The following is a 15399-nucleotide window of genomic DNA, read 5'->3' as shown; positions in this document are numbered from 1 at the left end:
ACTATTCACCAACAATAAAGAAAAGCTTTTAAGTTTAAATTTAAAGGTTATTATGGCACTATTTTACTAGTACGGTCTACTCAAGATGAAATAAGGCTGTATGTGGCCCCTGAACTAAAATGAGTTTGACACCTCTGAATTAGAGAGTAAATTATGCAAGTAAAGATTAACTAATCGTCATTACAAAATGAAATGCCAAAGATGCAATCATTGGTAACATTTAATGCCTACTGCCACTCTGACAGATGAAGATGGAGACTTAAACTGCAACCTGAGGCACATTTTTGGATGTTGAGTTCATTTTTCTCCAGTCGATGCTCGAATCTAAAAGAACTTCCCTTTGGGCGGACACGACCATGCTGCTCTCACTACCGCCCCGCTCTGGCAGGTTTTACTGCTTTAGTGTCGATGGAACACCTAAAATTGATGAAAATTGGGATTACCGTGATTTGACTTGTTGTAGATTCTACATGATGCAAAGTTTTAGGAGTTAAGAGAGGAGAACAACGTCCATGTCCTTAGGTCCAGTTTACATGACAACATTTTAGATTGAAACCGCAAAACGTTTGTTATTTTGAGGTTGTCAGTTTGCTTGTAGCCACTGAAAAAGCAACATTTTTAAAATGGCTGCCCAAGGTGTAACTTTTCCATCGCCGTGGAAACAGGAAAACGCAACCTTTCCAGAATGCTGCGGCTGCGACAGCATATTGTTCTCTGGACACGCGTGTGGTTTCATTACAAAAACAAGCAACAGCAACCACTATTGGCCCAACATGAAAACTACATCGTTTTCAGTGTTCCCACTGTTTCCGTGTAAACGGACATTGTTTTCAAAACATTGCCGTCTGAAAAAATGCATTTCTATGCATCCAGAGACAGAAAACGCTTTTTTTTTTTTTCCCCAAGCGGGCACAGTTACGATGCAGACTGCACTGGAATGCGCAGCATTAAAAGCAGCTTCCACTGCACTCCCCGCAGCCTCCAAGCTGTGGACCAGCTGAAGCTCCTGTAACTGCTACTTTCATTTTATTGAATCCATACGGTCCACACGGCCTCCGGAGGGGCATCCTCCTCCTCCTCCTCCTCCTCCTCCTCCTCCTCCTCCTCCTCCTCCTCCTTCTCCTCCTCCTCCTCCTCCTCCAACAATCACAGGTTCATGCTCCCTTTTTCTTTTTTCTTTTTATACCCACCCTTACGAGATTGCAGGTTTAGCTCCCCAAAGACTTAACAGCAGTTTACAGCAGAGTCACCTGATCGAGCAAGATCTGGGTTAATTAGGATATGGTGCAAGGCAGTAACGCTGCTGCAACATTCCAACAACGCATGAATTGGGGGGTGGAGGGGGGTTGCTTTTCAAGCCCCACCACCACCTCCAACTTCCTGAAATGGGCTTGTTCGCAGTGATGGCTCAGCTTTCTATTCAGAAACTGCACCACACCACAAGGTGCACTGCAGATTCCCAGCCACTCAGTCTTATTACTTTGGGATTTCACACACTACCTGATCACAATGCTTATCTACCCTGCTCATCTCCTCAGCTGAGGTGTTTGCAATTGGAAATGACAATCACATGCTTCTTTTTTTTACCCCCCCCCCCCCCACACTTGGTTGGCAGAAAGAAATGTGTCACGCACAACGCCAGAGAGGCTGCCGCAGTCTTTCGTACGCTATATAATCAATATTTAGCTCTGTGATGCTGTTAATTGATACTGATTTCAAAATTTCTTTTTCTTCAAAAAACACATTCCACATATCTCTCAGGCGCTCCAGGATCACAGCGTCTCTGGGTAAATGATGTCACATTAAGCTGCTGTTCATTTCTCACTTCAGATGAGAAAGAAAATCCCACCATCTGTGCATCTAACAGTGAATACGACAATTAATGAAGCCCTCCAAAAGGCAAAATTGCAAGATGTACTCTAGATGTTGATTGTGTGTGCGTGTGCATTTCCTCCACCCAGGGTAACGCCAGCCTGGACATCCAGAATGTGAACCAGCAGACGGCGCTGCACCTGGCGGTGGAGCGCCAGCACACCCAGATAGTTCGGGTGAGTCCATCCTCTTCTTCCTTCTCCTCTTGGATCCCCGTTTCCACCGTCAATGCAGAGCAGCACTTCATTAAAAGGCTGGATGTCCTGCAGTTGACTGCTGCTGCCTCTGACTGAAGAGAGCATTGGGATTGCCACGTTGCCATCTTGTGGACTCCAGGAAAAAATGCACTCCATAATTGGGAGAGCACAATGCTGAACCGTTGGAGGGCTAATAAATCAGCGCCACTGGCATTTGCGCCGCAGCATAAAATGAAGGTGGTTTTGACGGCGGTTGTTGAGCGTGTCTGTGATTCTGTACAGCTGCTGGTGCGGGCCGAGGCCAAGCTGGACGTGCAGGACAAGGACGGGGACACGCCGCTTCACGAGGCGCTGCGTCACCACACGCTGTCCCAGCTGAGGCAGCTCCAGGACATGCAGGATGTCAGCAAAGTGGAGCCCTGGGAGCCCTCCAAGAACACGGTAGCTGCACATTTATTATTCATCTCACTGTGCCTCTTTGAAGAAGACATTATTTTACATGTGTCAGCGTACCGAGGGACAGAAGGTGAAGATTTGAACCTAAGGCTGCCCAAGTACTCAACTGGCTACCAATTACCACATATTGTGCATGTGTGTGATATGTTCTGGTGATCATTTCAAGTACATTACTTAATTAAGATGATGGTTAAAATTAGAGATATACAATCAGCCATGGGAATTAAACTAACTGCTATAATCTAATTTAACTACTGACTGCCACTTTGGTATATTATTACCAGAGGCGCCTTTATGTTGGCGGCGAACACTCACGATAATTTAGTAATCAAGCACGAATTAGAGAAGAACCAGATCACAATAGTTGAAGTCATCGCTTATGATGCAGTTCATAAGATGTTTCAGGTTTTTGATAAGGATACTGTAATGTTCCAATTTGTTTGCGTAATCGGACGCCAATAAATCTCTCCTGGCAGTATAAAAGTATAAATCCTTTTTAAATAGGTGTTTCATGTACTGCTGCACAAAGCTATCAGCCATAACATAAAAACCACAGACATGCAAAATGAATGACACTCTCCCTAGAAAGGCATCTGAGGTGGCAAGTGTACGAACTGTCACATAACATCTGTAGCTGCAGCTGTTGTGCGGTGTAACGAGTTTGCTGAGATAATTATCAAAAAGTGTCACCCTGCGACAGAGTGATGGTCCACCAATGCTTATAGTCCTATGAAGGACTCGCATTTTATTTCCAAGATTGAAAGCAGAGATGTTAAACATCTAAAGAGTCAGTAACAGACGATACACAACACCGAATTAAGACCTTAATGCTAGCCAGGTAGCATTAGCATCAAAGACAAACTGCTGACATTAGGCCTCATTGAGACGATAACATTTCACGTGAAAATGCATCCACTTTTTGTTTACTCGGAAACGGCAGAAATGCTGGAGAGAGTGTAGTTAGCGTGATGAGCCACGGGTGGGTGCTGTTGTTTGTTTTTGTAATGAAACCACATAAACATGCACACAGAGAAGAATACTCTACAAACATAAACAATGGCGAGCTCAAAGACATTCGTATGGACAGAAGACCAAGGTGCATTGTTATTACGGTAACTGCCAACTATAAAACTTCCTCGTCCCAGGAGAATATGGACTTGAAGTCATGACACTCTGGAGACCACCATTGCTTTTATTGTCCATCTACTCACACACGTGAACAAGAACGCTTTGTTTCACCATGTGTAAACGCAGCATGGTGTTAAAACTGCACTTAACAATTGGAGTCAACAATTTCTTTTTGAACTTTTTAAAGATTCAGCTCCTTCAAAAACACGTGAAATCCTCATATAAATATGTCATCATAGCTGTGATGAATGTGCTGAAATGTCAGATAGTTAAAACACGCAGAGAGAGTACATGATGTCACACCGTCGCTCAGTGTGACGTTAACGACTCATTCACAGAGTCCCAGGAACGTGACATCAGGGACGATGTAGCTCTCGCAGTGCAGCGGGAACGACACTAAAACTGCCCGACATGATGTAAATGACAGCGTGTTAGTGTTTAGTGCGCAGAGTGGAGTGTGAATGACATGATTTCACACACACATTGTTGTTAAGCGTGACGCAGATACAAATGTGACGTGGTGGATCTCCGTCCATCCACTGTGTGGGCACTGGGGGTGTTTTATCCCCACTCAGCATGTTTAGACGACCTTCTATATTCTCCTGCTTATTTAATTTCTCACAGCACAACACTGATCCTGCCCTCTCTGGAGGAGTGCAGGACACAGCGGGGACTAATTGAGATCTGTGCACTGGACGCTCTCCCCTCTTGTCTAGACGAGGATAGAATTAGCCGGAACGGTGGCTGCATCAGCCGAGATGTAAAAGCTGCTGGTTGAAGACGATCAAACTTGTTAGGGGGGCAAGCTGTGAGCTGGGGTAGACTGAGTGAGGAGATAGACGGGGCAGGTAATGGGATCTGGGATCTTCACTGTGACAGGATTTCTTTAAATGGCAAATTTGTACCAACCTTATCGCTGTTTGACAAGACAACGGGGAGATGTGTAATGACTCACTATGCAACTTTGTGGTCGAATGTGGTACTGCAGGACTAATTAAACCAACATTAGTTGTTTAGATTAAGAGACTTTTTTTAGTAAGTTGCTTTAAAAATCAGATCAGAATGTACAAAAAAATGTTTTATTACTGTTATTTTTTATTAGATATTTCTCAAAGCAAAAGAAATGCCAAAAACTTGCTCCTCCTCTGACTTCATCTGTTTGTGTGTCTGGCTCTGTGCAGTTAATCATGGGCCTGGGCACCCAGGGGGCAGAGAAGAAGAGCGCAGCATCCATCGCCTGCTTCCTGGCCGCCAACGGAGCGGATCTGACCATTCGTAACAAGAAGGGCCAGTCCCCTCTGGACCTGTGTCCTGACCCCAGCCTCTGCAAGGCCCTGGCCAAATGTCACAAAGAGAAGAGCAGGTAAACACTCCAGGAATCCTTTTGACATTTCATACAGTGAGCTGGAGGAGAACATCAATACTACTCCTGCTCCCACCCGGTAAATATGGAGCCGAGGACGGGAGAAACTTGAGTGTCACGACGCAAAATCACAGGGAAACCGCTGTAAAAGTCCAGCTGTCTGTTAACTGTAATTCTCTACTGTTGCAACCTTTATTTGTTCGGTACAAAATCTGAGGTGAAAGAGTTTCACACTGTCTTGAAAACCAAAAATTACTTTAAAGGCTTGTTTCCCTGAAAATAAATGTGAAAAACACAAACAATTTCACACTGCAAAGCTTTTAGGTTTAATGTAAGGCAATGAGCTAATGATGTATGCATTCACAGCTTTTCTAGAGGTAACAGGAGAAGGAAAGTTGGGCAATAAAGATCCATTCACGCAACAATTCAAGAGAAAATGCATCGTTTCTGCGTTTGAGTTTCAGAAAAGTTAAGCATTTCCATGGAAGAGGCAGAAGCACTGAGAATGATGTAGGCACCATGCCAGGCCACACGTTGGTGCTGCTGGATAATCATAAATAAACCTTAAGAATGGAAAGTACAGGAACCTTTGTTCAAACAGACGACGATGTTGTATCGCCATTACTGGTGACTTTCGACTATAAAACCTGTCATGCCGCTCCGGAGGCCGCCATTGTTGTTATTGTCCATTATGGCATGAGCAGAAAAATTGCGGTTTCCACCGAGACAGTGTTTTTCGAAAACACTCCACCTCGGGAACATTTTCAAAAAGTTTAGTTTTCAGCGGCTCGAGCTCATTGTCGTGTAAACAGGCCCCCAAAACGCAATGTACAATGTCGTATAAACTACCCCGAATCTGTCATTTTATCAATAGAATTTCCAGAATTTATATTTAACTTGTAAAGGGGAACTTTTCATTCAAAACTATATATAAGTAATGAAAAATCACTGTTCCCTCGTAGTAGATTGTATGTTTCCGTAAGATTAGTGGAAATATGATGTGATTTCTAACTATTTCCAACAACAGCAAAAAACACAGACGATATAATAGAAGTTATTTCAAGGTTTTTTTTCTCTTTTCTCTTTTTCTTTTTTTCTGTTTCCTGTTTTAGTAAATATAGTAAAACTTCATTAGAGGTTTGTAAGTAGTTTTTTTCCAGCTAAAATGGCCGTTAAATACGATAATAAAACATCAGCAGTTATGAATTGTAGTTTTTTGTGAATATATTAAAACTTTATACTGGTGAAGTCTACAATCTATGTTGTCTTGAGTATATTTTACTGATGAAAGGCGAGGTGAAGGAGGAAATCTTGTGCTCTTTTACTATCTTATAGATCATCTCTACGTTCTCAGGATGTTTTGTGTTGTTCCTTTGTTGACATGAGGTGTCTGAGGGTCTGTTTTTTTTCCGTCCCTCCCTCCGCAGTGGGCAGGTGGGCACCCGCAGCCCGTCTCTGAACAGCAACATGGAGTCTCTGGAGGAGTGCATGGTGTGTTCGGACATGAAGCGGGACACGCTGTTCGGGCCGTGCGGACACATCGCCACCTGCTCACTGTGCTCGCCGCGCGTCAAGAAGTGTCTGATCTGCAAAGAGCAGGTCCAGTCCAGAACCAAGGTACCTGAACGCAGCACGCAAGCCGATGACCCGGTGACGGGGGGCGCGCTCATCCCCTCGCTGTCTCATTTGTCCCCCTCCCCCCGACAGATCGAGGAGTGCGTGGTCTGTTCTGACAAAAAGGCCGCCGTCTTGTTCCAGCCCTGTGGCCACATGTGCGCTTGTGAGAGTAAGTTTCACCCGGATCACTTTCTTCCACTTCGACTCTGATGGGGTTTTAAATGCGGCAAATCAATTCAGTTTATTTGTATTGCGCCAAATACAGCACAGTCATTTCAAGGCACTTTTACATAGACAAACCAACAATTCCACATGAGCAAGCAGAGGAGGGGGTGGTGGTGGTGGGGGTTTATATTGGTATACACCATGAAGCACTGTGCTCAGCGTTGTGTGTGTTTCCCTCCTCCAGACTGTGCCAGCCTCATGAAGAAGTGCGTACAGTGCCGGGCTGTGGTGGAACGCCGCACCCCTTTCGTCCTTTGCTGTGGAGGGAAAGGTATGGAGGATGATGCCGCTGATGATGATGATGATGATGATGATGATGATGATGACCTTAGTGAGTGAATCTTCCACACGTTCCCTTTTAATCCACCTCTCCTTATTTGTACTTTTCTCTTTCTTTTCTCATTTTTTTTCTCCACTCTTTTCCTTCAATCCTCTGCTTTAGTTGCTGCTTGCTTGTGCATTTTACTATTAAGTTTGCATCACTGTTTTGTTGATTATTTGTATTTTTTTTTTCCATCTTAGTGAGCATGCTAGAAACTTAGATCTTCCAGTTAAGAATAACTTTCTAAACTCATTTCCACAACTGAATTGGGCATGTTATTATTGTACAGCTGTGACAATTGGATATGATATGTGCAAATTGAGTTCCATTGAGTACTACGACAACATCTGAGTATCCATGTTCCCGTGATTACCTTTTGTCATGTCACTGTAACCTCCACAAGCTTGAAATTTCAAAACTTACTTGTAAACAAATTCTACTATTTACCTGTGGAATCACCTATGTTTAAAGGTACAGGATGTAATATAGTTTGATGCATATAAAATACCTAAAATATGAAAAATCTTAAAATTGCAACAACAAAAAACCTATTGGCCTCAAAGCTGTAGTACTACTTTGTACCACAAGGTGGTATCAAGAGCCACTGAGTTCAAACAGGAAATTAAGCCAATGCTGAGACTCTGCTTCATTTAATAGCTTTAAAGCAACAAAAATGATGGAGATCTGGCCTTGGGACAGACTGGACGCAACAGTGACTCGTCTCCCTGCTCAGATTCATCTCAATGTACCCAAGTGGCTTTACCGAAATTACAGAGTTACCGAGCATCGAAATATCACCAACATCAATCTTGAAGCAAGTTTCATGTTTTTAAAAAAGTAAGTCAAGCTCCCCTAGCATCTAATCGACCCTCAGTACAACAAGTGGAATTATTGGGTCATTTCACATTGAGCTGTCGGGAACTACCAACTTCACAGCAAACTGCAAATACAGAGCGGGACGGGGGGCCAACTGGACGATACAGTGACTCTCCATCACAACTCAGTGCGGCAAAGTGTTTTTTCTGAAACTTCAAAAGTTCAAGGTTGTGTTGGATTCAGTTTAATCCCGTTTTGAAAGGCATCTTTGTTCCACAGGTTGATTTAGTTGGTTACTCTCTTGTCTAGTCGGTCCTCATTTCACAATAGATCTTTTGCAACACAAACTGATTGAGTGAGATGAAACAGATTTACCATTGGAGTTATCTGATTGTGAAAATCTTCCATCAGTAAATACCACACATTGTAACAAAGGTTTCCGAGTGGATTCAGCGTCTCGTCTGCCCGGAGTCCCACAATAGAAGCAGTGAACCAGGAGAAAGGAGGGAGCCGCAGTGTGTAGAATCCATTTATTTTGGGTTGCATTCACGGTCCATCGTCTTTTCGTGTCCTCCTTATTTTAGCGGTGCGTGACGCCGGTTACCTGTACCGTGTTTTCTACATGTCATGTTGAGTTAAAAGGGAAACTGCTGTAAGTTCACCACTTTGTCTTCACATGAGTCGGTTGCTTTAATTGGCCCACGTGTCGGCAGCTCCCTCCTCGCAGTCACCACCAGCAGACGTAACACACACACACACACACACACACACACACACACACACACACACACACACACACACACACACACACACACACACACGCACTCATGCAAGGGTCATTATTGCCTGTTTATCTCTCCCCCCCCTTCATACAGCAGATCTAGAGCACAAACTGCACCTGTCTGTCTGATTGTTTCACTCCCTTACCACCGCTGTGATCACGGGCATTAGACTCATGCTTTAGCATTGGCTGACTGCAAAAAACGAAAAAGAAAAAAATAGATTCAAATATATATTTAAAAAAAAAAAATGAAAATCACTTGCCGCTTTAAGTTGTGCTTAGAAGTTACTCTCTTTGCTTTTCCTTTCCAACCTGTGAGTTTCCTCTTCAAATTCTTGCTCTGAGCCTCCCTGGGAGGCCGTAGTGAGTAGTTTCTGGTGAGCAGACCAGCGGTTGGAGCCGGCCAGGGCTCCGCCTATAACAATGTGACTGGTTATTCCCAGCAGGGAGCTCTAACACTATGGCAGGGGGATCGCAGGATCTTCTCCAGCCCAACAATCTGGCACTAAGTTGGTGTAAGTATACCTCCATTGATCCCTTCCCTTATCAGAGCCGCCTTCCTATTGTATTTTTTGTTTACATTGTAAGGACCCTTCACACACACACAAACACACACATACTCTCAAAGTGCTGCCTTCTCTCTCTCTCTCTCTCTCTCTCTCTCTCTCTCTCTCTCTCTCTCTCTCTCTCTCTCTCTCTCTCTCTCTCTCTCTCTCTCTCTCCCCCACAACAGAAAATGATCTCTGATTCATAAATGATTGAAAGAAAAATGCAAATAAAAAGTTTGAATTTGCCACATCAAATGTTTACATCGACTGGCAGCAACATTTACCCGTAAAATTTTTATGCCGAAAAACTGTCAAAACTAAAATCAACAACGGATCAGTAACATTATTACATTAAAAAAAAAAAAAAAGACTATAAATGTTTTAAAGAAGAAGTTAGCAAAAAGTTAAATGACACAAAACTCATTATATTGTCATATTTGAATAAATAATAAATAAAGTCCATTTTCTGAGCCCACACTTCACCACTGCATGCACAAATATGAGTTCATACTTAAACGACAGTATTTCGAGTGAAAATGCATCGTTTTAGCACTATAATAATAATTTGCTATAAACATTAACGATGGCGAGTACACAGACATTAATGTGGACAGACGACCAAGTTGGATTGTTTTTTTCGGGTGACATTGCTGATGTTCAATCACTTTTCTCTTTTTTCTTTTTTTCATTTCTGCATTAATCAGGTGCTGCAACTGGAAATGGTTGATAATTGCTCAAAGTCTGGGATGTTTCCTCTATTATAAGAAACATTACAGAAAACACTCAATAGTTTATGGATCTTTTCCTTCAGTTTACGTTCTATTATTGTACATTAAAATGCTCAAACTGATTTTTCAAAAATCATCACCATGACTGAGCAACAAAACGCTCTCCCAACTTTTACATTTTTGAAATATTTAAACGGGTTTAAAAATGCTAATAATGTTTAAAATAGACAATAAATCACTCTTGTCAAACTCTATAGCCGATGTGTCATTTATGTTATATTTTCAATTAAAATTAACTTTGTTGTCAGTTTGTCTTGGCAAAAAAGAGTTAGAGATATATAGATGTAAAAAAAATGACTTAAGACTAGGTGGGAAAAAAACACTTTGACATTTCAGGATAAGTGTGTGGTGACATGTGCTCATCGAGCATGCGCCACACAGAATATGAGACATACATCCTATTAAAGTCATAAACATGAGCGTGTTTTGAACTGAAATATCAGTTACTGACATTTTAAATCGACATATTTTCCTATTTGTGCATAAAAACGGCTGAGGTTAATGAAAAGGTTCCGTTTTAATTCAAGCTAATTGATCCTAAAAGACAATCTCTTTCTCTCCACGTCACCATTTTGCCATTAAACTCGTTTTGTGTTTGATCTCGGGTTCAAACTGCACTTTAATTTAACTCGGTGAATTTAGAAAATATATTATATTTCTCTGTTCTGATCCCAAAATGGATCTGGTTTAAATTGTTTATATTACATTCATTTTTTTTCATTTTCATTTTGCACAACTCGTTTGGATTGGGGTTGTTTGTTTTAGAGCCTATCTCAGGAATCCCAGCAGCGCTCTCCATTCCTGGCAGATGTTAGGATGGAACGGAGTCAAGAGTCCGGCTGGCTCCGGCTCGGGCCAGGAAATCTGCAATCCAGCGCTCCTAATAGTCCGTACAGGCAGAATGTTAAAGCCGTCATGTGCAGAGCGAGTGGATATTGTCCCGGACTGGTTTGTGTTGCAGATGCTCCTGAGTGCAGAGAGCCAGGTTTGATCTGCCAAGCAGGAACATTTAAAGTGCATGTGTTCGGACGCAGAAGTGTCGTCTCGAATGAAGCGTCCAGCTTGTTTTTCAATGTTTAGTGTCCATTCTCTGAATGGAGGTGAACCTCTGCTGTGGCCACAGGGCTGATAAAAAAGGTTTTTTTTTTTTTTTTTCTTTCTTTATTGTGTCGCTTTTATAAATGGAGTCATGGTCAGCCTCTCCAGGATATTCACCGTCTGCTTCAGGGGCTTAAGGAAGAAATACTTTCCTGCACAGAGTCCAGGATTCCACTTTGATTTCCTCCTCATTTCACCTTCACAGGCATCACAAACCTCCCGAGGCTCAATGCTGAGAAGCTTCCCCCACGGCCTGATGATGCCGCCACCATGCTTTGACTTTAGCTATATTTTAGAATGTTTTAAATCAAGTGTCATGAAACTAAAATAAAGTGAAATCTGGTTTTTCACAGGGCCCCGCTTACATGGTTTTTACGTTTTTTTCCTTTAGAAAAGTTTGGTGTTTACGTGGCAATATTTTGAAAACAATGTGTGTTTCCATGGCAACCACAGAAATGGAGCAGCATAAAAACTAGATAATGAACAAATCAACAGTACGACGGTCAACCAGTTACAATTGACATAAGTAATTGAAATTGCAATATATTGGACTAAAGCTTGTTTTGTATTTTATCTTGCAGTAAATGGAGTACTGCTGCATGATTCATAGCAGATTTAACATTAACGTGACATCAATAGGCAAGAGAAAGAGCACCGTTATTTTGAAAAACAACTCTTAAAGCATAAAAACAGTCAAATTATCTGCATAGGTGTTTGTAGTTTTGTCGTTTATACTCGAGATTAATTATCGCAAATTTTTTATTCCCCTGATATCAAAAAATCGTACAATTGAGTTTTACGCTCCATTTTTTCTCGTTCCATCACGATTTCTGATCAAAAAGTTAAGAAGTTTAAGTGAGATCGCAAAACGCTCGGGCTCTGCCTCCATGTCCAGTGTGGAAACGCTGCTACTGCGCACGTGTACCACGGCCACAGTCAATAGTTCTTCTGCACATGCTCAGTAGATAAACAATTCTCCCGGGCCTCGCAGCCTGAAACCAGCGGTTTGACTCACTGTGACCATGCCTCCATTCATCGCAGCATCAAACCAGGAAAGTTTACATTTGAATCGCGGTTAGTTAAATGTTGAGGTCGGTAACTTTCTGTGTGCGTGTGTGCGTGTTCTCTTCTATTCAAACAGCCAGTGGAAACATCCCGGCCCTGCAGAGAGACAAAGACAACACCAACGTCAACGCTGACGTACAGAAGCTCCAGCAGCAGCTCCAAGACATCAAGGAGCAGGTGAGCTCAGGCGACGGACGCTCCCACAAACACGTAAACATCCGCGGCGTCGAGCTCATTTCCCCCACGTTTCAGAGGAGCGTGCATTCGTAGGACGAGCAGCAGAGTTGAGGCGTCATTGATGCGTAATGAAGTGAAAAGTCACGTCGATACGAAATAAACCAGTTTTGACTTGTGGTGCGTTCAGGCTCGCCTGTTGTTATCGGACATTTCACCACTCGGTCGTGATCTCTTGGAAAGATTAACTGGAAGAACCAACCAGCAAGAGGAAACGGAAACAAATCTGATCCATATTTCAGTCAGATTTATTTCTTCAGGTCTTATTTTCTGTCGTGACACTTAATTGATTATTCACCTTTTTCGCACAAAACTGCAACAATGTGGTGTTAAATGAAGGGGAATGCCCTTTCAATGGACACAAACCAAAACATTAAAAACAAATTCAAATCGATAAAACATCTGGGGACTCCAACATTGACGTGATTGTGTACAGATGTTTTGTGGCGACACCATTTGAATTTTTGAATTTAATTACATAAATGTCCTTTGAAAACTCTGTTTTGTGATTTGTAGAATTTAATAGAAATAAAGTTTGAACAAAAAAAACTTTTGTGAGTTATTTACAGTTACACAAGTTGACAGTTTTAGGCAGTTTCTAAAAGACAAGTACTAATCTTTAGCTACTAACCCAGTACCAATATGAGTACTATGATAAATGCCATGAAGCTTCATTTATACGCCAAACGATACTGAAAGCCTGAACCGCCTCCACACACCTCCAGCATGCGACTGCGTCTGCATGAGGCCGATAGACGCTCTGGCTCTCTTTTCCCTGCTTCGCTATCATGATGGTAACCGTGTCGTCCCTTGTCCTGTCGTCTCCTCAGACCATGTGTCCGGTGTGTCTGGACCGGCTGAAGAACATGATCTTCATGTGCGGCCACGGCACCTGTCAGCTGTGCGGCGACCGGATGAGCGAGTGTCCCATCTGCCGCAAGGCCATCGAGCGGCGCATCCTCCTCTACTAGACCCCCGTCACCTCCTCCTCCGTCACCTCCTCCTCCTCCTCCACTCCCGCAGACTCTCTCCTCTGCTCCATCACGCCACGTCCACACCAGCCGCCGCCTCCGCCATCGCCACCCTCCTCCCGGATTGTGTTCACGTTGGAGTCTCTGTTACATGGACCCACTCAGATCGCCGCTTTCTCTTTCCGGTTTCACGCCACACTTTCCCCACGGAGAGCCCAGAGGGCGCCGTGTCACCTTCTCCGTCTTCTCAAGTTCTCCTGCATCTCGCTTTCTCCAACTCTTTTTTTTTTTTTTTTTCCCCCCCCGGAAGTGGATCTCAAGTGCTGATTTTATTATCTTAAAGCTCCACGTCGGCCGTCTGGCTCTCTGTCGTCGCACTTGAAGACCAAATGTTGGCAGTTTTCTTTTTTTTTTGTTGGTTTGTTTTGTTTTGATTTGCACTAGAAATGCTGAGTCGACGTCGGAGGTCCACCTCCAGCACCCCCGCTGCACAGACGTCACAAGTCCGACCGCCAGGTAGCAACCTCCACCCAAAGTTTGTTTACCGAGCTGGAACCTCTTAACCCGAGAGCCGCCTCAAGGAATCCGTACGAACTTCGTCCAGCTTCTAGCTCGCGCTCCGCACACGCACACGCCAACGGTCTCACACACAAAAACGAGTGCAGAAGAGGGAAATCGACTTTTTTTTGACTTATTTGGTTCGTTGAAACTATAAAAAGCGCTGTGAAACACGTGCCGGTTAGTGAATGACTCGTCACGACAGTGACGTCACATGAGCACACCTTCAAACCCGTCAGATTAACGTCAGATCAGGTGTGAATCGACTTTGGTCATCATGAGAGATTTAAAATGGTCCAATCGTGACCAAACGCAAGGATTGATGAGAGTGTTGGAGGCTCGATCAAATCAAAATGACGCGTTAAATGTTTCGGTGTTTCATCCTTGATCAGGATTTGGATGTTTTGAAGATGAAGGTAGACGCCGCACGGAACCGGGGGACCGAAGCCAAACGGCTCGATCCTAAATCATAGAAATATGTTTCTGAAAGTGAAATGTGTCATTTCACTAAGTCAACATCACATCCGCTTTTCTTCGTGCCGATCTCCAAATAATGTTTTTACACTTGAGTGAAATGACCCGGAAAAAGGTCCAGAACTGAGCGCCCCCGTCAAATTCAGTCAGTTTCATCTCACCGGAACGATTCCAAGAAGCCATACGTCCATCAGAAAGACACTTCCACCTGCATGTGGGGCAGATTTGAGATGAAATCATCCCGTCTGAAACGGTTTTTTATCGACTTCCAATCGTCTCCTCATCAGCCCAAGAGTTTACAGTTCCCTTACCACCAAAGTATCGATGTATTGTAGTGAACCGGCAGGTTCTGGCCGAAGCGTCTCGTTTCACGCCCAGTTTCTGACGGAAGCCTCTCTTCTTGCCGACCCTTGGTGCAAATCAAATCGGGGAAATCTCCTGATTTCGGCACAAACGTCCGAGGATCGGAGCGCTCGGTGGGTTCAGTCTCTGGATTCCAGGACAAGCGTTTTGATGACTGTGAGCCATTCGCTTCCAAAAAAAAAATATATATATATATATAAATATATATATATATATATATATATCGACTTATATGAGGACAAGGTGCTTTTCATCTCGTATTACTTTCTTTTTTTTTCTTTTTTTTTTTATTTAAGTGTGTTTTTCTTTTCTTCCTTAAAAGCAACATTTATTAAGCTAGAGAGTACAATCTACTAGAACGCTAAGAACCATGTAGAGTAAATTATTTTGTACCGCCGCCCTGAACATTAGGCTCTTTAGGTTTTCACTGCCTTCCTCCGATGTAGCCTCAAAGTCTCTCCAGCGGTCCGGGGTGTTTTCTTTCTGTTCCATCAGCAGCAGGAACTTCTTCTTCTTCTTCTTC

At 43.1% G+C, this 15399-nt stretch overlaps 1 protein-coding gene across 3 annotated transcripts in view; it reads left to right on the top strand.

The window, feature by feature from the left end:
* The window catches only part of mib1 (MIB E3 ubiquitin protein ligase 1), an 83503-nt gene extending 68454 nt beyond the window's left edge, over positions 1 to 15049 (top strand). For all 3 annotated transcript variants that reach the window (XM_080461170.1, XM_080461169.1, XM_080461168.1), the window contains 9 exons: positions 1962 to 2048; positions 2352 to 2510; positions 4835 to 5016; positions 6444 to 6633; positions 6724 to 6802; positions 7043 to 7189; positions 9221 to 9292; positions 12353 to 12453; positions 13341 to 15049. In XM_080461170.1, coding sequence (XP_080317296.1) covers positions 1962 to 2048; positions 2352 to 2510; positions 4835 to 5016; positions 6444 to 6633; positions 6724 to 6802; positions 7043 to 7189; positions 9221 to 9292; positions 12353 to 12453; positions 13341 to 13481 — 1158 coding nt within the window. In that variant the 3' untranslated portion in view covers positions 13482 to 15049. The remainder of the gene's footprint in view (positions 1 to 1961; positions 2049 to 2351; positions 2511 to 4834; positions 5017 to 6443; positions 6634 to 6723; positions 6803 to 7042; positions 7190 to 9220; positions 9293 to 12352; positions 12454 to 13340) is intronic.
* The last annotated feature ends 350 nt before the right edge of the window (positions 15050 to 15399 follow it).

This window comes from Lipophrys pholis (assembly GCF_963383615.2).
Source record: "Lipophrys pholis genome assembly, chromosome: 1".
NCBI lineage: Eukaryota > Metazoa > Chordata > Actinopteri > Blenniiformes > Blenniidae > Lipophrys > Lipophrys pholis.
Note: the sequence above shows the minus strand (reverse complement) of the source record. Positions and strands in the feature narration are given on the sequence as shown.